Source organism: Crotalus tigris, unplaced genomic scaffold, assembly GCF_016545835.1.
Source record: "Crotalus tigris isolate CLP2741 ecotype Arizona unplaced genomic scaffold, ASM1654583v1 scf7180000024506.7606697, whole genome shotgun sequence".
Classification (NCBI taxonomy): Eukaryota; Metazoa; Chordata; class Lepidosauria; order Squamata; family Viperidae; genus Crotalus; species Crotalus tigris.
In genome coordinates this window covers 24,136-48,077 of record NW_024100678.1, presented here as the reverse complement: position 1 = coordinate 48,077, position 23,942 = coordinate 24,136, and the positions used below count along the sequence as shown (strand labels likewise).

The window sequence follows — 23,942 nt, the reverse complement described above, 5'->3', positions numbered from 1 at the left end:
GGTTTTACTTAGTGGCGACTTCAGTTAATGACTGGGTTGCTGGACCCAATTGTAATAGCTAAATGACAACTATAAGATAGATTGCAAAGGAAGCATTGGTACTATGGGCATCATACTGGCACTGCTGGCAGGAGCCTTTGAAGTTTATATAACAGCTGAATCATATCATACTGCTTTTTTTCCTTTCTTTTTAAAAAATTGCAATAAATTCTTAGCTTAGTCGCTGGGGGATAGGCTTACTTTTAAACTGACAAAGATTTTCTCAGCCTGTTTAACATAAAATCGATACACTTCATTAAAGAAATGCAGTACTGCTTTGTAGGATTTCCCCAATTAATTGTAAACAATTTTCTTGAAGCCACTACTATCTGCATTTGTCTTATTTGACTCCTGAACATTTTGCAAAGGATAGATTGAGAAGAAGTAAAAATACTCAAAGAGGGGCAGCCCCAGGATGTAGTTTAAACATTCAAAATGGCCATGGTGTTCCAGTTGAAATCCTGCCTATGTTTTTTAAGTGTACTCCCATCCTATCTGCTGTTGTTTGGGCAGCTTTTGAAAATGGGGATTTTGAACATAGAAACAGAAGACAACCCTTGATCAGCACTGAAAAGCAGCCTAGTCAATGGTTGACCTGTGTTGTGTGATGTGTGATCTGTGTGTGTGTTAGGGACCCATTTAGGATTTGAAGTTTCAAAATCTTCTGCTCTAAATCCCAAAGCTCTGAGCAGGGTAAATGGTGTTATATAAAAAACATGGATATATTTAATGTGCCCATTTTGTTTCTGTTTTAAATAGCAGCTGCAGGGGCCTGTCAAGAATTGCAGGAGTCAAGGAAGGTTGCAGTAAAGAAAATGAAAACTCTTGTCTCTACATTTGCAAGAATATCATTCATACCCCAGGGTGTGAAGCTGGCATTGAGCCAATCTCTTTTTTCCTGGGATAAAAAAACAATACATGTGATTTGGATATCAGTACCATTTAAAGTACTGGAATTCTGGCTTTGCTCTTACTTGACAGTGGAAATTAGTGTTTATCTTTGATAGACAGTATTATTTTTTCCAGCTCAAGATCCAAGAATTAAAGAGGATAAGCTATAAACATTTACCTAGTAAATATTTGACTTTTAAAAAGCAGAAATGTAGAATTAGAAGGTTTTTTTTCCTTTTCTTTTGGTTTCTACTTTTTTTAACTTTAAAGATTGTTTTGTTAATTGTATATGGTAAGAATGTTTTTAAAAGCACAGATGTATAATAGATTAGCTGCCAAACTCAAGAAAACATGCCTGGAAGGTAGTTTAGATTTAGGAGGCCCAGAACAGGTTGCAATTTGCATGTCAGATACAACTGTACTTTCCCAGAGAAAAGGATGCTTGGAAGGAGTGGCTGAGAAATTGTCACTATCACTTCAATTACTTCACTCTGCTCCAAAGTAGAGCCAACCCTATGCTTGGGTACTTGTTAAGCATGCTACCCATTTTCAAGTGTGATAATCTGGGGGGGGGGGCTGAAGAAGGAATGAATGAGGTGAAGATGGAGATGATGATAATAATGTGTGGTTAACTCATTGTTGACTCTTAGCAATCACATAGATTTTCTACATCAGGGGTATTCAAACTTGGCCCTTTTATGACTTGTGGACTTCAACTCCCAGAATTCCTCAGCTAGCGTGCCTGGCTATTCTGGGAGTTGAAGTCCACAAGTCATAAAAGGGCCAAGTCTGAAGACCCCTGTTCTACATGATGGTCTATCCATGATATAAATAATCAAGAGATGGTGGATGTCAGCTGATTTTTGATTGGCAGCTGACAAAGTTGATTGAAAGATGGGCAGCTATATATTTTTTCTTTTAACAACCCTGTAATTCCTTGCATTGGGGTGGAGTCAGGGCAAATGAATGGAGCTAGAGTGTTTGCTGGATAGATGCCCTCCTGACTCCTAGACGGAGTTCGCAGTAGACTATTACTCATTGAGCTCTGAGAGAGAAATATTTGCCATTACCTAGGATCCAACTCACAGCGTCCTGATTGTGAGGCAAAAGTTCCACCTCTAGGTCACCACACCACTCATGGGCAGCTATATAAATGAGTTAAATAAATAAAATTCACATAAATCCACTAAGCACAAGTAGAGGGAAATCCAAGAAGGTGCATTTCAAATTTCTCAGAGAAGCTTGACTGGCTTTAATACACAGTTAATGAAGGTGGAAAGTTCTTATTTGCATTTCCAAGGTCCCATGTTTACTTCTGATTGGCATTAAAGCTACCTTCCTGAATGTTCTTGCTTGCTTGATCTTGCCAATTCTGTTGGACCTGAAACCAAGGTACCTAATGCAAAAGAAGCTTCTAGAACCCTTCAGCCAATAGGTGTTGCATGAGCATATCAAGTCTTTGGATATTAATGAATATTAATATTTAATTCATTATTTTAATATATCATTAATGTTAATATAGTAACATAAACACTTTTCCTCCAGAAAGTAATTTGATACCTGCAACAAAGTGCATGAAAAATAGTTAAGTGGTGAGATTTTATTTAGGATTTCTATGCAAGCATTGAGCACACGATTCCAGTGAATAGAAATAACTAGAGGAAAGAATTTGGGCACCATCCAAATTCCTTGCAGGCCTGTGGATGGATTACATGTACTCTGTGAGCTTCTCAGTTTTTTTTTCTGGTCTTGAAACTTCCCCACAGTTTCTGGGTTTCTGTCTGTGTAGTGTTTCTGAACAGAAGAGAAAACTTATAGAATCACCAAACTCTCTGACCATTTCTCTGAATTATGGCCATTGAATATAAAGAAAAAACCCATCTCAAGTCTTTTTACCAAATTCCTCTTTTTCTTTTTCTTTTCTTTTGTATGTGATTCAGAAGAGAATGTTCAGCTTTGCTTTACAAATTCTGGTAGTTCCATGCCTGTATGCAGGTTGAGAAACCCCGATTGTTCCAGTACAAAAGCAGGATAAGCTGCTTTAGTGAATTTATACTTGATAGCAGACAGCAACTGCCCTCTCTCTGCATTGAGAAATAGGAGCCTTCCAGTATTATAGTCTAGCAGAATGCCAATCCGGGCAGGCTGTTCAGTCACCATAATTTCACTCATCTCACCATTGTGGAGAACTTTATATACAGAACTGCAAAGAGCAAAAAATATAAAATCAACACAAATCCATTGCAAAGATCCAACACAGAATTTGTTTAGTCCAACACTATCTAGATCTCATCTAAGCCAACCTGATTGCAAAGGCCAATTTGTAACCAGCTCCTGGGATTGAGATTTTTTTTTTTTCTAAGATCTGAAAAGTACTGTGCAGAACTCCCCACCTGATCTCGACAGGTTACTTTATTTTTAGATCTTAGGAATAAGGATCTGGAATCCCATTGCTTAATAATGCATTCCAACATTTCCCTTTTGTAATGAGAAAAGCCCTGAATAAAAATACAAATCAATTAGAATATATGCACAGGATCATTAAAAAAGACAAGCATTTAACTGGATTTATTTTGGGCAAGAAAAGCAATATATATTATCTGGAGCTGTTATATACTCTTTGGGATATTGTATATAATTTATTTGCTTCATACCCTTCCAAATGCATTGCTCTGCATTTACCTGCATTCTCAGGCAGGTTCCAGACTGGGCATTTCTATTCTACCTGGGAATTAGGCAAGTTACAACTCAACAAATTAAAAAGCACCAGATCAAGACAGGGATAGCTCTACATAATGTACTGCCTATAGGCCTGATGATATACGTCTCTTCCTTCTAGATACAGAATTGACTATTCACTTGTACAAAAGCAATAGGTTGGCAAGAAGAAGCTATGTCTGTCTGGCCTCTATCCTCCTCACAGAAACACAAAGCTCAGGAAAACAGGCAAGGCACATTTGCTGATCGTTGTAACTTTTGTTCCATAAACCCATTGGCTTATTTTAAAGTTAGAACTAGTTTGGGGAATGTATTCATTTTTATTTGTTAAATTTATTTGGCACCTATCTCACCATGGGGTTAACTCTAGGTGGCTTATAATAAAAAGGAAGAAATGGAAAGAAGAATAAACAAAAGAGAAGTAACACAATAAAACAATGATCAAGAAAATGAGAATACATCAATATGATAACAAAAGATGGATGGGTGGGGAGCAGAGATTGAGAAGGGGGGCTTGTTAACCTAAATTAACTTACAGTATCTGATGACAAATGGGCTGTATGGATTCCAGTATTTTTTTGGTATGCAATCTGATAATGGGACCTGAGGGAGAATAGTTCTGACCTACCCATCCCCATATATCTTCTTACATATGCATTTCCACATAGAAATAAGTATCTCCATAGTATTGATCAAAGTGGTCATTCTTACAGGGCTGCTGAAATGATTACTAAGGAAGTATATATGCTACATATCTTTCATGAAGCACTCATTTTGAAATACAGCATTACAGATACTAACCACCCTTTTCAATGGATGATTGTTAAATTAAAAATACTGATTAGATATGAAAAAGAGAAGTCTGAAAACCACCACAATGTGACCTTATCTGCCAGAAAAACAAGACAGAGTATATCACTAGAGTACTATTCCTAGCTAACGATCATCCAGCATTGCAAAGTTCTGGATTCACTCCAAGAAAACTAGTCTATCTTTCACTCCCAATACAGTTATATCATCAGATGACCTCCAGTGAAGCAGCCATGGGAGCAATGTATTAACTATGCAGCAAATTGCCCCAGGATACAACAGATGGATCTCATGGTTGGAGGATTCATTACAACAACAAATAGCAAGAGTTCAAAGCTCTGCTCCTATTTCAATTAATGAAAATTATACAACCAGAAAATCAGGAAGAGAACCTTATAGTGAAATTTTGTTCTTCCCATTCTTGTAGAAAGAGATGGAAGCTTGAATTCAAATTTGTTTACATATTATTCAATTTCAATTATAAATGAAACAGCAATGGCTACTTTGCAGGGATGATGAAAACTTGCCAATGGAAGTATGGAAACAGGGAAAAAACAAGAAATCTTAATGCAGGAAAGAGAATATGATCTAGTCGAAACAACCAAAGGATGAAATTTGGAATATATCAACAGTGGTGTAATGTTAAGATTATGGGACATGAGAATTTTAGTTATCACAATACAAAAAGGATGCTGAGGAACTGGAAACTATGCAGACAAAAACAACAAAGATGGTGAAGTTCCTATGAAACTTGGCTATAAGAACTGAATATGTTTAGCCTAAAGGAGAGAAGACAAAGGCAAAGCATGATACCAGTCTTCCAATACTTGAAAGACTATCATAGGGTAGCAGGTGTAGATTTATTCAACCTAAATTCAAAATAAGGAGTTATTTTCTGGCCATGGGAGCTATTACACAATGAAACAGCCTGACTCATAGAACCATGAGTGGTCTGTCACTGGACATCAAAAAAGAAAAAGAAAAAGGTTGGACTGCCATTGGCCCAAGATGATCTGAGATTCCTAGGCTGAGTCTTGAAGAAGAAGACTTCCATACTCCCTTCAAACCTTCTGGTTCTATGATTCTCTGAAACTCATCAATGGAATGCAACGATTGAAGGGCATGTGAAAGAAATGTATACATGCACTGAGATTCAGGAATTTGGGAACAAGATTGTAGCCAAGATTTTTGGGATAGGAATACAAGGAAGGGGAAAGAAGAAAGATATACTGTAGTACTATAGATCACCAAATCAGATAGAAAATCAGGATACTGCCTTTCTGGACTGGAATACAGAATTTTCAGGATACAAAGAAATAATAATGATAGGACATTTAGACATCTCTTGGAAAAACAACTCAGCCAAAACAGCAGAACCCTTAGGGAGGTCTTCCTATTTTTTCTTTCAGAAGGGTGAAGTTTAGTTCTCTTATAGCTGATCAAAGCCAAGAAGAACTGGCTGAAGTGGTAAAAGCAGTGGAAACCTTAGAAGGAAATGACCAAATCAGCTTATAGTATTGTTCATATATTGGATTTTAGGAGAGCTCATTTAAACAAGCTTAGAGAATTACTCCATCAATCATTCTCAACCTTTCCAGATGTATTGGAACCACAATTCCCAGAACTCAAACCATGGGCTGCCTGGGAATTCTGAGTATTACAGTCCCAAAATTTCTGCAGAGCACTAGATTGGGAAATAAGGTTGGCATTCTAATTTGTTTTTTCCTTTCCTTCAATTTTTTTTCTAACCATTTACATTGCCAAATGGATTTTGAAAAATAAGAAGAACAATGATATTTCTGAAATATGGTGTTGGAGAAAACTCCTGAGAATGCCATGGATATTCAAGAAAATCAACAAATGAATAATCAAACAACTCAACCCAGAGTTCTTACTAGATGTTTACAGAATCCTACTTTTAATAAATTTAAGACATTATATGAAAACTAGCTTTTGGGAAACGGCCCCGGTTCTGGGAAAGGTAGAAGAAAAGATAAGAATAGGATGACCAGCAGCATAGTGGATGGATTAAATTACAGGTGCACCATTGTAAAATGTAAAAAACCAGATTAGGAGCAGATTGTCAAGAAAGGAAATCTGTGTTGTTGTTAAGGACAATAACTTGAAAGGATAGTAATCAGTCATACAATCAAGTTTGAAATAAATCATCTTCACTGCTTCTGATGATTATTATTTTTATTCTCATTTGCACTAATATTCTATGACCATTAATTCCAACATTATTTTTTTTTAAGATAAGATAACTTTTATTGTCATTTTTTTACTGTGGGCACAACGGCACACATCAAAAATGAAATTTAGTTTCATTTATTTTGCTATCAATTCTCTCTTTTAAGAAACTTTCATTGTTTTTGTGGAGCATTCTTTCATTCCTTTGGATTAGGATGTCCATCAGAGGAAATGGGAGCTGTGTCAGCAACACTGAAGCCTTGACACTTTTTACACTCCATGGTTTCTGGCTTCTTCACACACACACACACACACACACACACACACACACACACACAGATGCATCTGGTTAGGGAAAATTTGGAAAAATCCAACTTTCTGCTCCAAATTTGGGCATTTCAAAAGACCGCCTGTGCCCACTACCAAAGAAAAACATTAAAGTACATTAAGTGAAGTTTCTATAAAGAGCTACTTTGTATTACCTTGTTTTGTTGGAGCAATGTAAGCACCATGAATTGTTTTTCTGTCCCAGGTCACTACTTTCTAGGAGCGTTGAAGAGCAAATCCCAACCTTGTAAGCTCCACAATCACTGACGGTGATTTCCCAGTAATGCCATCCTTGTGCAGGCAAGCACTCACCCAGCACTGGTGGGCTTCTGCACAAAGAGAGACAAAGAAAAGCGGCCTTGCATTCCCCCAAAAATCATGCAAGCTCAAACCTTATAAAAGTCTCAAGTCTCCTAGCTTTTCACCATAACCTTAACAGTGTTTGGAGTAAGAGAGAACCCTTTTCTCCTTTTGAAACCAATGGAAAGATATAAACAAATGATGTAAAAAGGACTCTGATGTCTGTCAGAAGGATGCCTTTATGAAAACAGAATGGAACAAGAGTAAATCTGGAGTGGAGAAGTCATCAAAAGAAACACTGAGTTCAATAATGGGCCCAATCCAGAGGGGGAAAAAATCCACTTTAAATTCCCCAGATGTAGGTGGGCAATAGCTTAGAATTTGATTTGTTGACTCATAAACCTCTCTCCCTCCTGGTCATGTGGTTTAGAGTGGAGCAGCCTACCCTGTTCACACTCATGTGCACAAATAGACATAAATGTATATTAGTGGAGAATATAAATATATAAATGGGCACCCAACTTAGATACACACAGGCAACACATATATCTCCATTCTGATTGGCCCCTCTCACACATGCGCAACACATCTACATGCATCCAGATACCACTAATGCACAGAGACAATACATATCTCTAAAGAGAAAGTCTATACAGGTGCAATATGTAACTTCATTACACAGAAGAAAAATGCAGGCACTTTCTATGGCTACTATTGGCATTGGGATGGAAAAGTATTCCAGAAGCTTTCCCTGTTACTTTTTCCAAGCCAGCAGAAAGTGGGGAAAGATAGAAATAAGAAGGGGCTCAGAACTCTGTCAACAAGACAACTACCCAAGAGCAAAGAGAATGAGACTGCATTTGGCGTGGTGAGGAGATGCTGGTGGAAGAAGGTTGGGTTTGAAAATCCTCCTCAGATTCCTCCAATTCATCTCTCTGGGAGAGCCAATTGGAAAATGATTTAGAATACATTAGAATGAAAGCCTCTCCCCTCCTTATCGTATGACCCCAAGTAGAGTATACTGTATGTACAGTAGTTCTCCAAAGCTTCCGAGGAGACATTCGCATACATGAATGTGTCATGGGGAAACAGCAAACATGCACACACAGATGCAACATGTTATTTTATTGCACAGACAAAATAGAAACATCCTTTGCTTGGTAAAGGGATTGGAAAGAATCACAGAAGTTTTGCCCTGCATTTTTTCTCTATCTTGTTTACTAGTTGTGATATGCAGAGAAAGTGTTAGGGGGCTCTACAACATGCAATAAACATGATCTTGAGCAAGACCACAAGCAACCTACTATTTAAAAGACAAAAATAACTTGTGTAAAGCTGAAGTTCTAAGGGCCAGCTGTTGCTGCTGGCTGGCTGGAGAGGGACATACACTAATGCACCAAAGCAGCAAAGACACTTCCCTCAAAAGAAAAAAAAAAAGAGAAATCATTTGAATATTTTGATGAATTGACATGCATCCAAATGATCATTTTTCTATTGTCCTTTATTATGCCTTCCTTAACATATGTTGTTTTGTTAACTAACCTGAAGTGGAAAGAAAGAAAGAAAGAAAGAAAGAAAGAAAGGAAGGAAGGAAGGAAGGAAGGAAGGAAGGAAGGAAGGAAGGAAGGAAGGAAGGAAGGAAGGAAGGCTTTTTCTTCTATTAAGTAAGTCTTTTTTATGGTTTCTAATGCACATATCCTGATGAAAATATTATCCCATAGAAAGAAAGAACATGCATCAGTAAAACTTACCCAGTGAGATTAGTATCATCTGGAAGGCATATCATGGTTCCATTGGGTGATACTTGCAGTACAGAGTGAACAAGTTCTCTCATTATATGAAATCTTGTTCCTATTGTAATTCATAGGCAAAAAATAAACACCATTTCATGAATGAGGGAAATTGCTGTTCATGTTGTATTATTAAAAGAACTTAAAAACTATAGAAATCACTATAACAAAAACATATTGTGTGAGATTGGTAGGCCTCCCCATTTCTTTTTCAATTAAGCATTCAGAAATAAGAGTCTTAAAAGCCAACTCTAACACACAAGTATAAAGTTTCTGCTGTTTTTATACAAGTCAATGGAAAAAATTATCACATTTTCCCAGACTAAGGTTTGATCTCAACTTAGAAAGTTGGATTCATTCTACTAACCATCAAGCCATTAGAACATTATGCTCTAAAAAGCAAAGGAAAAGGATCAGGATAAATTTGGTCTATTTTCCTATGTGCATGAGAAAGGCAGCATAAAAAAATGATTCACCAGAATCACAAGTGCATCTTTTTCCATCTACTTCTTACCTTAATTTGCCAAGCTTATGTGCACAATTTTCCACAGATTTTTTAAAATGTAAATTTGCACAATACCATCTCAACATAATATTATTTTTACAGTATATAACTTTCCCAATAAGGCTTTTTATGGGTTGGACTAGAAGACTTCCAAGGTCCCTTCCAAGTATTATTTTTGTTATAACTTACACAAAGAAAACTCTGTTTAACAATGTAAATATTAAGCCTGGGAAGTTGAAAAAGCATCCCGAAGGAAGGATAATGACAAGGTTCTTCTCCCATCTCCATGAAGTTACCAGGAGTTCAGTTCAATTCAAAGGAGACCTTAACTTTTCCCTCTTATATGCTTCCTTTCAAAACACAAACATCCTCATTATAGATTCGTTTTTCATATAAATCAGAAATAGCCACTCCCCTTCAGATGCACTTACGCATTACATATTGACTTTGGTCCAGAAAATGATAGACAACCTGGATTTTCTATTAGGGAATGACCTGCATTTTAACTCAGAGACCTCTTTGAAGAATCTGCCATAGAAATTTATGAGGAGTTCATTTATATGCATATCTTTAGAAACAAGATCTTTTCTTAAGACAATTGGCCTATAAGAATCCTAATGCTATAGGAATAACTAGAGCACAGCAATGCTGGCTGTGGAATTCTGGGAGTTGAAGTCCACATGCCTTAAAATTGTCAAGGTTGAGAAACACTGAACTAGAGGAAAGGTCTGTGGATAACAAAGGAAAGAAAACCAACGTTAGGTTAAAAAAAAGCTGATGAACTCAGATCTATTAATATATTTTTTCTTATTTTACCGTGAAATATTCTTACAATCTCTGAAAGCACAGCCAACTGAATCAGTGACCATTAACCTATTTACATCTGAAACAAAGTATTGACTCCCAACCCATTTAGAATATATATGTATATGTTTGGTTTTCTTTTGATAAATGTCTGGAATAATAGCATTCAGGAAGACAATTAATCCAATCTTTTGCAGAGTCACAACCTTTCAATACTATTTATGCTCCCAATACAATGAAATGACCCATCATAAACTTCCTTCTGTTCATACAGCTATTGTGTACAATGCAATTAAGCCAAACAGTCAAGGTTAAACATTAAAACCAATGCTGCCTTGCATACTTTAGCCTTCCACAGATTTCTTACCATAATTCTTTGTTGTATTCTAAATATAGCACGGGAGATGATACTATACTTTTATACATTTTGAGGAATCAATTTGCTATCAAATATAACACATGGAACAGCCTTTTTTGTATCTTCTTTGTATTTATACACATCCTTACTAAATGCAGACTTCCTATCAGTCTACGCATTAAATAGTCCATTAAGTGGAAGATAACACTTAGACTTCACTTCACAGTGCTTTACAGCCCTCTCTCAAAGCGGTTTACAGAGTCAGCATATTGCCCCCAACAATGTGGATCCTCATTTTACCGACCTCAGAAGGATGGAAGGCTGAATCAACCTTGAGCTGGCCAGGATCTAACTCCTGGATGTGGGCAGAGTCAGCCTGTAATATTGCATTCTAACCACTGCACCACCAGGGCTCTGGTGAGATACTGGCTGCCATAAGTCAATTCTACATGTTTGTGTCTCTATGGAGGGAGGGAGGAAGGGAGGCAAGAGAGAATAGACAGATCTGGCATGATAATTTCAAAGTTCAGCAAGCCTGATTTTAAAGCAAACGGCTTCATCAATCCATCAAATGTCTTCCCCAAAATATCTGAATTACACTTCTTTTTAATCAGCTTCAATCATATGGCTATTGGGTCTTCAATAGATCTGAATATACAGCTTTTTTCTGGAAACCAAAAAAGTATGCTATATGCAAGAAAGCATACAAATGTTTGTACATTATTTGTTGTAAAGTTTTCCTTAGTTTACCTACCTTTTGTTGAAATTAGAGCAGCTTCACTCTGTTCACTTGTTCCAAAGGTATTAACTGCTCTCACATAGAAGAAATAGTTTACGTTTGATTGTAGGTGAACCTTTATTTCAGGCTGACGAATTCCAGCTAGAGATCTGAAAAAGCAGAAATATGTATGGTCAACATATTAAAAAGTCTATTTTTTCCCTTCAAAATTCTCCCCGACCTTCAAAAAAGAGCAACAAATGACAGAAGATGGACTCTTTTTCCTATGAAAAAGATAAGGAAGGTAGAAGTGTGTTTTTGTATAAAACTGATATTGCAATATTGATTGAACATATCAATGGTAAGTTTTTTTATTATGGCAAACAAGAAGAATAAAATTGAGACCAAATCCTCCAAATGATTCCCAATAGATTTCCAATTGTTAAACAATTCCACAACATTTCCATCTCTCTCTCTTTCTCTCTCTCTCTCTCTGTCTCTGTCTCTCTCTCACACACACACACACAAACACCATACACACAAATGTTATTCTGCCGAATGATATTTCTAAAAAAAGAAATTCTGTAATAATTGTAATAATTGAGACTGAAGTTGTATATGGAATGACTAGGAAGTTTACATTATGGAATTTGGGGGAGATCATAATGCAGTATCCAAAACAATTTCAGAAAGTGTTTATTATCAGGCAAGATTATTATTATATTTCACCAGTGTCTTAATGATCAACTGGGTAGTAGTAGCAGGAATTAGTGGGATTTGGCAAGATGACAAGGCTGCACTTTTAAAGCAATTGCCTTCTACTTTTACCAACATGAGAAAAAGGAGCAAATATTAGCATGAGAGAGCAGCACAAGCATGAGATTCACAACCAAAATTGTTTCCAAATCTCATTTTAGATTACAAATCTTCAAACCAGATTTCAAAATAGAATCTTTAATGTTTCTTTCTCATATCAGAGGATTCTGATACTAATAGAATATAAATAACTTTGCCTATTATACTGCACATATGCATATTGTATATTCTTGCATACAATTCATATTCTTGAATTGGCTAGACTAAATCTGAAGTGTATGGAATTTATCAAGATCAGAGCTTGATCGTGCGCATGGGATAGTCAAAGAAACTATTATGCAGCATTACAGTGACAAAATCTACGTTGGTTGTAGTATAGGCCTGTGGATATGATATTCACCAATAGTTCTTTATCAATAAATAAACAAAGAAAAATCTTCTCATGCAAGCTAGTCTGTATTCTCCCCCCCCCGTATATTTACAAGAAATCTATTTTTAGTTTTTTTAAAGCACGTAGACCATATCTTTTGCTGGTGGTACTACTTTTCAGTTTATGTTTTAGTAATATCACGCAAGTACTGAAACTGATACTTGCTCTTTTTTTATTTTTTCCCCAAGCTTAATAATTAAAAAAATATACTGTAACAAACAGGGATTGTTTTCCAAAGCATGCATAGACATTTACTTCAGATTAACAGATTACATAAATTTCTGTATTGTTGCATCCTATTGGATGAACCAGCGGTAAGAGAAATTAATGAGAGCCCACAGCATGGCTCATGCAATGCTACGCTCACCTCCCTTAGCTATGTTAAAAACCATTATCTGACCCTGTTTTGAAAGCTCTAGGTTTTTTTCTTCCCAGGATTCCAGCAAAAGCAATAAAAACTGAAAAAGCCAGAGGGATTCATCTACTATTTCCTTCCTAGCTTTTGTTTTTCAGCACTACACATTGTTTGTAAGTTGTCCAAAAATCCCCTTACTTCTACATGCCTGACTAAGGATTGGTCGCTATGCAACTAGAATACATTTACTCTAATTATATTGTTCATTATCTCCTCCCTCTATTTTTTTTAAATGTTGAATTATACACTAACTTTAAAAAGAATAGTTTTTAGCCAGAGTGAATTTCATAGACTCCCAGATTCTTTTTATGATTTGATCTGAGCTAAAGCTCTTTATAATTGGCTTGAGCACTCTTCTCATAAAATCAATGCTGTAAAGTAAATATGTGATTTTTTTAACTTGGCTTCGTGGAATAGAAGGAATGTTCAGGAAGCAGAACATAACCACCTGGGGGAGCCATCATTCTATTTGCAACACCCCTGGATCTGTAGACCTTCAACTTTAAAAAAAAATAGCTGAAATCTTGCAAGATAATCTCTTGAGAAATCTGAACTAGGATGAGATTTGACAAGCTAGTGAGATTTTAGCCTTTTTTTATGTTGAAAGAGCTATACCAGCATCCTTTACCATGTGAATGAACAGAAGATACAGAATACATGTTGACTAAGAAGAAGGATCACAGTAGAGGTGCTGTATCTGTATTCTACACCTTCGGTAGAAGTCTGTCCAAACCCTTACATTACTCTCTGCCAACTTGGTACTTTCCAAGGGTTAAAACTTCGTTCTCTTCTGACTAGGCTTTTATCAGAGCCAAAGGAAATTTCTAGAATTTATCAGTAGATATTTTTAAAAAATCAAGGGTCCAATTTCTGAATTCTTTTCTGAGAGAAATCTCTTGAACCACAGCCTTGGTTAAGAACAGAGCAGTAACAATGTGCAGGGCTTGGCACTTTGGTATCAGTAGCCTCCTACACACCATTCCACATTCACAATATTTTCACATAACAAATCTGCTCTTCCAGATTGCTGAGGAAGTGCCAACATATGGAGCAAGCACAGAAAACAAACCTAGACTTCCGGTGAATGGAAGCTAGCAATTTAATGCAGTTCTATCTCCCGCATAGGGATAACAGAATGGCACATTTCAATATAGCAAATAACTTAACAGACTATTAATGTGGATTCTAATCTGGATTCAAGGATCAGAATGATTTGAAGGAGCACACACAGATACACACCCTAAGGGAGCTAAGTAACATCACACCCATTCTTCATAGAAGCACACAAGATGAGGTGGTTGTTTGACATCATTCTAAAAGACCCATTCTTCACAGAAGCAGGAAGGGGTGGAACCTGGATAACATGATACTAGTCTAGCTTTATATATAGTACCTGCTGACTCTAGCAGATAAAGGACCAAAAAAGTGTTCTGTTTAAAATCCAAGGTGCAAATGGGATGGGGGAGGGGGCAAAGATGGCACTGGCATACATACAGCATTCATGAGGAAAGAGACAGCAGGTCACTGAAAGGAAGATAAAACAAAAGTCAAGGTGGCAATCACAGGGCATGATCAAAGCCCTGCCCCTGTCAGGCATGCTTTAAAGGGATATGAACATACAAAGAGTGGGACTTTATTTAAATTGATCAGGAGAATAAAAAGGTCTTCAGCTGCTGATAGATAATGAAAAGACCCTTTTTTGGAGCAAACGACAGCATCTTATTGTTGGGGCACAGGAGAAGGACAGCAAAGGAGGTTCATCTTCAGATAATTAATATGAAATTGTGTGGGGCTTAAATGATTAAATCCATCACTGAATTTGGCTCAAAAATCAGATTGCTAGCCTCAGCCACTGGCAAAATACAGCATGATATGTTTCTATTGGTCAAGAAAAGTAATCTAGGCTAAGATTATCAACAAGGAGATGTATTTAATTCTTAATGATTGATATAACCAGAAGCAGCAGGAAGCATACTGACTGACCATACTGACTGACCAATCTATGAGCTATTTTCTAACCCATTGTGAAGACACCAATCTGGGGAAAGCTAGATTAAATAATATAACATAAGAAATTGCTTCTGGCAAAAAGAATAAATGGTTCACTTAGTTCTTCTGATCGCAAGAATTTAATGTATTTTAAACTATCACAAATGGTTAAATCCTGATATTTCTATCCTGGAGGAGAAATGAGAAAATCAATCTTTAAAAACATTTGAAGTGTTACAGATTATCTGCATAGAAAATTTTATAAAATAGAGCTACACACTGCTGGCAGAGAATAGCTCCATTGTACTATCAAAGCATGACAAATTCTGCCAGTTTTTCAGGATACTTCCTTTAGCTTTTATGAAGTGATTGGCTACAATAATTTTTGAAAGAGTGCAGCAGGCGTAAGAAGGAAAAAGACAGAAAGAATATACCGTACTTCTGTAGTTTTTTGGTACCTATAAATAATCCTCCTCTTCTTCCCTCTTTTCTACATACATGTCTCCAATCACAACCAGAATCTTTAAGGTTTTTTTTAAATGGTGATAATCTATCTTTGTGATCATTAACATCCTGAATATCCTACTTTGGGTTTGTTTGTTTTTTTTTTTTTTTTGCAGAAATGAGTGGTGGTGGTGAAACATAAGAGGATTTGTATCTTGCAATTTTAATAGCATGGCAAATTAATTCTTGAGGGGGACAAAAACAGAGCTAAATACTTGCAAAGCTATGAAGTAACTTGGGGAGCTAGGAAAACCATCCACTCTTTGTATCTCACATAACAGCAGGACAGTCATCAGGAAACAAGATACCATTGGAGACTTCCAGCTTTGAAGGATCATGGTTTATAAGGGAAAGATACATGAAAAAACAACAAGGGAGTCCATTCCCATCAATTTGGGCCCCTGTCTTTTCATTCTTCTCTAAATAGCCTGGATGTGATCTAAATAAGGAGGAACAAAGAGCTTAGCTTTCTAACTATTTTTGTACATTGCTAGCACAAAATAAAAGTATTCATGATTTATGGAATACAGTCACAAAGATTAACATCTTGCAGAATTTTCACAACTCTGCAAAAATGGATTTCTTATTTTCTGTAGGAAAATCAAGAAAAGAGAACACTCTTGCTTTGACATAGAAAAAACTCTTTAGCCCCACTGCATTTTATCTGTGCCTCAAAGCCCAAGAGACTGACCTGAGGCCTTCTCCTTCAGGGGAATACTGTCTGCAGTATTCAAGTGTGAAGGAGTCTGTTGCTTCCAGGTTGCTGGTGCTCCATCGAATAGTGGCCGTGTCCCAGCAGATGGTGCACTCTTCTGATTTTATTTCCGGAGTTGGAGGAGCTGTGAATATAGGGGCATATTTGCTGAACCACAATTGCTAGTTTCTACACACTGGAAGTCAAAAATCCAGACATTTTTCTCCTAACCTATTAAAACTTTGCCATCTCTACTTGTTTGCTTTTTATTTTCTTCAGAGGTAGTCATCTCTTAATTATCACTTATTCGTTGACCATTAGAATTTAACATGGTGCTGAATGAATGGTGCTTAGGATCCATCCTAGTACTTACAATGGTTGCAGTATCCCACAGTCATTGACTGTCATTTGTGACCTTCACTGCTGGCTTCTGACAAGCAAAGTCAATAGCAATCATGGGATGTTGTGCTTAACGATGGTATAAGAGTCACTTAATGATAGAAATACTGCTATTAATAAGTGATGCAGTCACATGATGTCACACTTTACAATTGCATTGGTTAGTGATGGAAATTCTGATTCAATTGCCATTGTTAAGTGATGACTACCTGTATGATATTTCTCTTCTCCGCTTGCTAAGTTTGCTAGGTTAATATCTGTTCTAAGGAATGGTGATCAAATAGTAGTAGATATATTAAAGTGAAATTACCAGCTTTCAATCTTTTTCTATTCTCAGTGAACAATTAAGGAGAAGTAATTTTATTAAAAATTATAATTACAATAGTAAAAATTAATACAAACTAAAAAAAGGTAGAAGAATAAAGGAAAGAACAGGAGGTGCAGGAGAGAAAGAAAAAAAGAAAAAAAGAAATAGAAACAGAAAAGAAAGAAAATAATATATTAATTGAAAAGAAGTATATAAAGAAGTTATGTTCTACCTTCATCACTTCCTCTTATTTGATCTCTAATTTACAAACAAATCCATAAAGCATCATCATTTCTGTCCTGGTTTCAGCTAAAATCCATTAACACTCACCAGAAATAATAACATATCTATTTTAACCTTGATCACATAAACAAACTGTATATTCCTTTCTTTTACTTGTAACAGCCTGAATCTTTAGTCCATTCAAATAATGTCTTAAAACTTTATTTCTTTTCATTTTTATTGGTCCCTTTTAACAAGATTCTTCCAAATTTTAACAAGCATCTTTTATATCTCCAATATAGGGAAATTATCCAGGTCACTCACTTGCTTTATTGTTTACATATCCATTTTAATTATTTAAACATTAGCTACCATAGTTTATTTTGTATCTCTAATGTACAATCTTTTTTGTGATGTGAATATGCCATATGTTAAATAATATCATTTTTTTCTATGTCATTCTTTTAGCTTGTAATTTCTAAATTCACTTTCAACTCAGTCTTGATCTTGTCAGGTAAAACCTCTTCCTTTTCCATAACATCTTTTAGCTACAATAGTGATAGAGGCAAATGTCTCTGTTGACTCTATTAAAATTAATTTCTAAGTCCATTTTTCAAACATATCCTTCAGTTAGAATATTTTGCTTCATTCTGTAATTGTTTTAAGTTTCAAGTTTATGTTTTATTCTCCTTTAATTGTAATCTTAGTTCCCTCTAATCATTTTCCCACAGGAAGATTTTTTTTATTATTGATTCCAAAATCTTATTTTAAATTTATCAGAACCCCTGGTCTGCTTGTAACTTTGTAAAATCAAAATTTAACTAAAATAGCTATTTTTTTATAAATCCATATTATGTCTATTCTCAACAATGATTGGCATCTTAGTGAAAAATAATGTATTCTCTAGAATTACCATTTTTTTGTCTCCAAATATCCACTAACATTACATTTTATACAAGTCCAAAGAAGGATTTTGGCAATTTTTCTAGGGTAGTTTTGATTATCTTTTTGAATGCTCTATCCAGTTGTGGGAATACCACAGCATTCAGTCACCAACTTTGATATGGTAGGTTTTAACACTAGGTCTCTGGAGATTCTCATTCATCCACATCATAGTTATCCCAAAGGTGCTTTTTCATGAGGCAACTGGACTTTCTTGTTTATCTGTGTCATCAGGGTCAACTGAGTAGTGCAAATGGGTATGGAGCCTTCTTGGAACTGCTGAAAGGACTGTGTTGTGGATTGGAGATAGATGATGTCATATCCCTCCCCCTTTGTTCAGAGAAGGATGTCCAACACAGATAAACCTCCAGGTTGCCCCAACAACTCTCTAAAAGGATGTAAATGACCAGCTGCCTGCAAGGAGTATAAATCCTTCCATCCTCCCCCCCCCCATCCAGTCAGAGCTGAAGAAGCTTCTTGGATGAGAAGCGAAAGGTCTTCAAAGAAAAACAAAAATTCCCAGCATTTATTCCCAGCAGGATTTTTGGCCATCTATTTCTATTTCTACTTCCACATATCTACCATCTGGATCAGCTGTTATTGTGCTTTCAGTTAAGGGTTGATGTATCAAGTAACACCATTAGTTTTGTTTTATCCTGTTGACATAAATTTTTTTCCTAAATTTTGTAAATTAATTATTTAACATCTTTATTCCTAATATGTGTTCCTGAAGAAAAATTATATCCTGTTTAGATATTTGAATACTTTGTTCCTTTTGGGGGGTGGAATTGGCTTCATTTATGTCCCATGTTAAACATCTGTATTCCATAGTTAAAATGTTTTTAAAAAGTCCATGCAAATGAATATATAGTTTAAAGCGTACAAAATATTTTTCAACATCCCACTGCCTCAGATGAAGGTAATTTTAAATATTTTTATTCTTTCTGTTACTCTTTATTTTTATTTGATGTTCTTAATATAAATATTGTAATTATTTTACACAATAGTTAACTAAAATAATACCAATTAACAATTAAAATGCATAAGCTGTAACCTGTAACATCTTAACATTTCCTCTAATCCTAATTACCACATTTAAGGCTGGGTATGTTTAATATATGGAAATAATCAGAGGAGACTTCCATGTTATAAACTCTAATGGATGAGACAGTCCCATGTGAGTAAAACAGACTAAGACAGAATTAACTATATAACACCCATGCAGGTGTAAATACAGAACACATCCCCCTCAAAATCTTTTGTTTTAGCAATTTTATGATATGTCCTCTGTACTTCCTTAGGTCACAACTGTAAATATTGAGGAGAAAAAATATTTAAAAGACCAAGAGCTTACCAGTTCTAAATATGGATTTGCCACTGGGAAAACTACATCCTGCATAATTTATGGCCATGATCCATACTCTGTAGCAGTGACCAGGTTCCAGATCCTCCAAAATGCAGTTACTCTCTTTCACAATGACACGATATTCTTCAACAAAACCTACAGCAAATAAAAGCAACATGTATACGTGCAAGAAGCCATGGAAAATGCCCTTTTGCTTCATACAATAGCAAGTTAAACAGTTGACCAAACAAGAGTGGATTGGCAGAAAAATTCTACACAGCAGTTGGAAAGGGAAGAAATAAACATGGGTCATATTACAAAGTGTCTCTCCATCCACTTGCTGTGTTTTTTTTTTAAATGCTCCTCTTCTATTAGAAACAACACAAAGAAAATAATTTAAACTCAACTATGTTTGGATTGATTTAAACTCTCCACTGGATTGAGCTCTTTGGGGGGTTTTTCAATGTCAGGATCCCACCAGCCATAAAGACTAGTAGAGAGGGGAACCCAACAATCCCATGGTTCTGACATGATCTCTGTCTGAACCATTATATAGTTGCTAAATGTATTTGTTTTTATTGTATTTTCTTTGTAGTCTGTACACAGAATAGCAAGAAAATGCTATTTCTAAAAAAAAAATACAGGTAGTCCTCAACTGGGTCCAAAATTTCTGTTTTAAGTGAGACATTTGTTAAGTGAACTTTGCCCCAATTTAAGACCATTCTTGCTACAGTTGTTAAGTGAATCACTGAAGTTGCTAAGTTAGTAGCATGGCTGTCAAGTGAATCTGACTTCCCCATTGACTTTACTTTACTTGTCAGAAAGTCACAAAAGATGATCACATGACCCCAAGACACTGCAACCGTCATAAATATGAACCAGTTATCAAACATCGAATTTTGATACTTGGCCATGGGGATGCTACAATTGTGAAAAATGGTCATAAGTCACTTTTTTCAGTGCTGTTGTAACTTCAAACAGTCACTAAACAAACAGTTGTAAATCAAGGACTACCTGTACTTATTGATAATAACATAGACTAACTGAATTTATCAACATCAGGCTACATGACAAAACAACCCCAATTTAAATCTAGAAGCAGTAGAAGTCCTGCTTAACAACAATCTTCCCAGCCTAAAATTACTAACAAGCTGAGTCCCTGAGGCAAAACAACACAATTTCTTCTCACAATGAGTAAGAATATTCAAAATAGTTTTACTACACTTGATGATATTATTGTTGTTATTTTGTTTCTGTAAATTCTTCCTTCCCCACTCCACCCCCCAACACCACCATCCCCATTCAGAAAGACTCACACACCACTTTGCTCTTTGCTTCCTGGGGATTCCTCCATACAATAAACCTGGAAGAAATCAATGAGATCATCTTCATTCACAGTCCAGTAGACAGCAATCGATGTGCTGGTAGCTGAGTTTGGATCCTGAGGGTGTAATTTTGGACTATGTGGGACTGGGAAAAAAATATAATCAGTTATAAGGTCAAGTATAATTTTATTCTGTTTTTATACTCTTAAATTCATTCTGACCTATTTTCATCTTTTTTTTAAAAAAAAAGTTTACATGGCATTTCACATACATTTGGTACATTCTCTGTAGTCAAGGGAAACTTGAATCTCAAATTCTGCTTCCCAACTCAAATATAACTTTGAGCAGTACAAATTAAGTAAATTCACAAACTGAACAAATTTCTTTCACTTTCCAACTTTTTTCATTTTTCTAGTATTGAGCAGAGAATGTCCCAGCAAGATTTTTGGAGCTGTCCCTTAAATTCATTATTATTCCTTTTTACTTGTTTATAGGAATATAGGATAGGTCTAAGATCTGATTGAGGCACAGATAGCATCACTTTTTCATCCCATTTTTTGAAATTAGATGAATAAATGGTATTTCTTCATTGGACTACTGCTCTTTATGATACAGTGGTACCATAGTACTCATCATTAACTGATTCCAGGAGGTGTAATGAGTACCAAAAACGCCGAGTACCAAACACATTTTTTCCATAAGCAATAATATAGTGAGTCACAAAGCAGCCGACACTAGCAGGTTCTAGCTAGTACATTGAGTACCAAACAAACAATGAGTACTGGGATAAAATTTTCACATCAAAATGCATTGAGTACCAAATTTGATGAGTTTCAAAGCAGTTGAGTACCAAGGTACCACTATACCTGAAACAACATCTTAGTTTAGGAGACCTGGTCTAGAGAAAAGCTGGGGATTCAAAGAGGATAAAAGCTTGCCTTTGCTAGCTTCTGCAGCCTGAGACCTAGACACCCTCTGCCTAATAATCAGTCTGGGTCAGAATAAATAAAATTAAATGACCCAATTCTATATATCTTCACTAGAGCTCAAGCCGCACAGTACAGTCATATAGTAAAAATGACTTTGGGAAAAAGAACAAAAGGATGTGTGTGGTGATTTCTTGCTTGGCCTTCAGAAAATATTTATGCTACAAATACACAATAAGGTTTATAGCTGAAAAAACTGCCTGCCTGCCAAGGCACTCCCTAAAGACATGGGAATTTAGCTTAGTGATTGCATTAGGAACACTTGGATAGAAAAATGCTACTATATTCAAATATTGATGCATAATTTGTCTTGGAAACATATAGAGAGATATGTATTCATACCATATTCAGTATAACCTGCTAGCATTCTGAAGGAAGCTAAATGTGTAAGAAATGGAAATTTTCAGAGTAGTCTAAAAATGTCACACCTCAACATTAAGCTTCTCCATATCACATCTTTTCCCTCTTTTAGTAGATTTGTACTGGCTGGAAGAAGCTTTTCCCCACTCACCCACTTTTTAAGTTACTTTCTGACAGAATCATGAGTGTCTTTGGCAGAAAAAAACCTGCTGACATTAGCAGATTCTTTGTGTTTAAAGCAAAGAGCTCCCTGACATTCATAATATGCTTCCTTCCCATTACTGAATACAAACTAGATGATTTATTTCCTGGAAATGCAGCAGCTACTTCAAAGGCAAGAGAATGGGAACACAATTAGACGGCATATAGAAAGCATTCCTGATTAAATTGCCTACTGTTTTCCTGTTCAATAGCAGTTTCAGGTAGGAAGTTAACCAATCAAGGTCCCAGTACTGGAAAACAGGATTTGTTCTAATGCCATTTCTCCAATGAAAACCCCTCCAAGTTTATTAGGCAAATAATTAGGGGGCAGGAGATATAAAGGTACTATTGCTCTCTCCCTGTAAAAATCTTGTCCAGAGGTGAAGCTGGCCCTCACTTTTCTGGCCTTCCAAAAGACTATCATGGGGACCCAATAGTGGTGAGCAGCCCTATGGGGATTGGTGGTTTGAGGATACTCTCTGCACCTTTTTAACTTTGTACATCGTCTGTAAGGATTTTTATGGTCTTTTTCTTGTAAACCATTCAGAGTCACTTATACAATGAGATGGGCAGTGTATACATTTGATAAACAAATACAATTACAAGCCAGTATTTCCCTCCCAGCATTATTAAACCTAGTGAGATTCCCTTCTCCTTCAGCCCTTCTGCAGTTACACTTTTAAAAACCTTAAATTGTAAGTCACAGATCTGTTGCATTTAGTTGTCAATTCCAATGTCATTTGAACTGAAGAGCTTTTTTTAAAAACAAAACAAAAAAAATCTACAGATTGGCAAAATATGTATTTTATTAATTTTCTAATTTTACAATCATGAGTACTTAATAAACAATGTGTTGTCTGGGTCCATTGGTAATTCGGTGGTACATATTAACTTTCTCAGTCTAGTTCCAATACTACCCCATCCAGTGCTTCCTTGATCTTCTCTTCTTCCGGTGATATGCATTTTTCCACACTGGGCAAATATAATTCTTGTAACTTTTAATACATATACAATGAAATATAGACATTCTCATCACAAATTTCTGGTATTATACATAATATTGATAGCATCAGTTTATAATATCTTTTGTAGCCAGAACATATCTCAATTGCACTTGCACTTAAAATCCATTTGTTCAATCAATATCCTGTTTTTCCCGCTTTTTAAAAGATTTTAATTTCCCATCAATGTTCAAAATATCTCTATTGCTTATAATTTTCTCATAATAAATTATATTTGGGTAACCAAAAGCTTCCCTTATTCAAACTCTTTTAGAATTTTCATATTTCCCATCTCATAACAAAGTATAATACTCTAGTTACAAATCCTATCCTTCTAATTATGATAATACTTTTATTTCTAACAGTTATTTATTTTCTTAACCATATTCAAACATCTGTTTTATAGTAATATCCCATCTAATAGGTCCTCTATTTTCTTCAGTCTTACTCTAGCTTTCTTCCTTTGCCAAATAACTTTCCAGGTCAATGCATTTGAATCATCAGGTAATTCTTCCTCTGTTTTTGTATATATTGTTTGGAATGAGAAAGAAAATTT

General features: G+C 35.7%; 1 protein-coding gene across 1 annotated transcript; it reads right to left on the bottom strand.

Moving 5' to 3' along the window:
- Positions 1-2,501: 2,501 nt before the first annotated feature.
- On the bottom strand, positions 2,502-21,029 carry LOC120303844 (cardiomyopathy-associated protein 5-like; the record flags this gene model as incomplete). The annotated part of the gene is made up of 7 exons (XM_039333710.1): positions 2,502-3,133; positions 7,131-7,304; positions 9,027-9,126; positions 11,487-11,620; positions 16,296-16,443; positions 19,523-19,669; positions 20,834-21,029. Coding segments are annotated over 7 exons (1,152 nt in total), but the record flags the coding sequence as incomplete, so codon positions are not given.
- Positions 21,030-23,942: the final 2,913 nt, after the last annotated feature.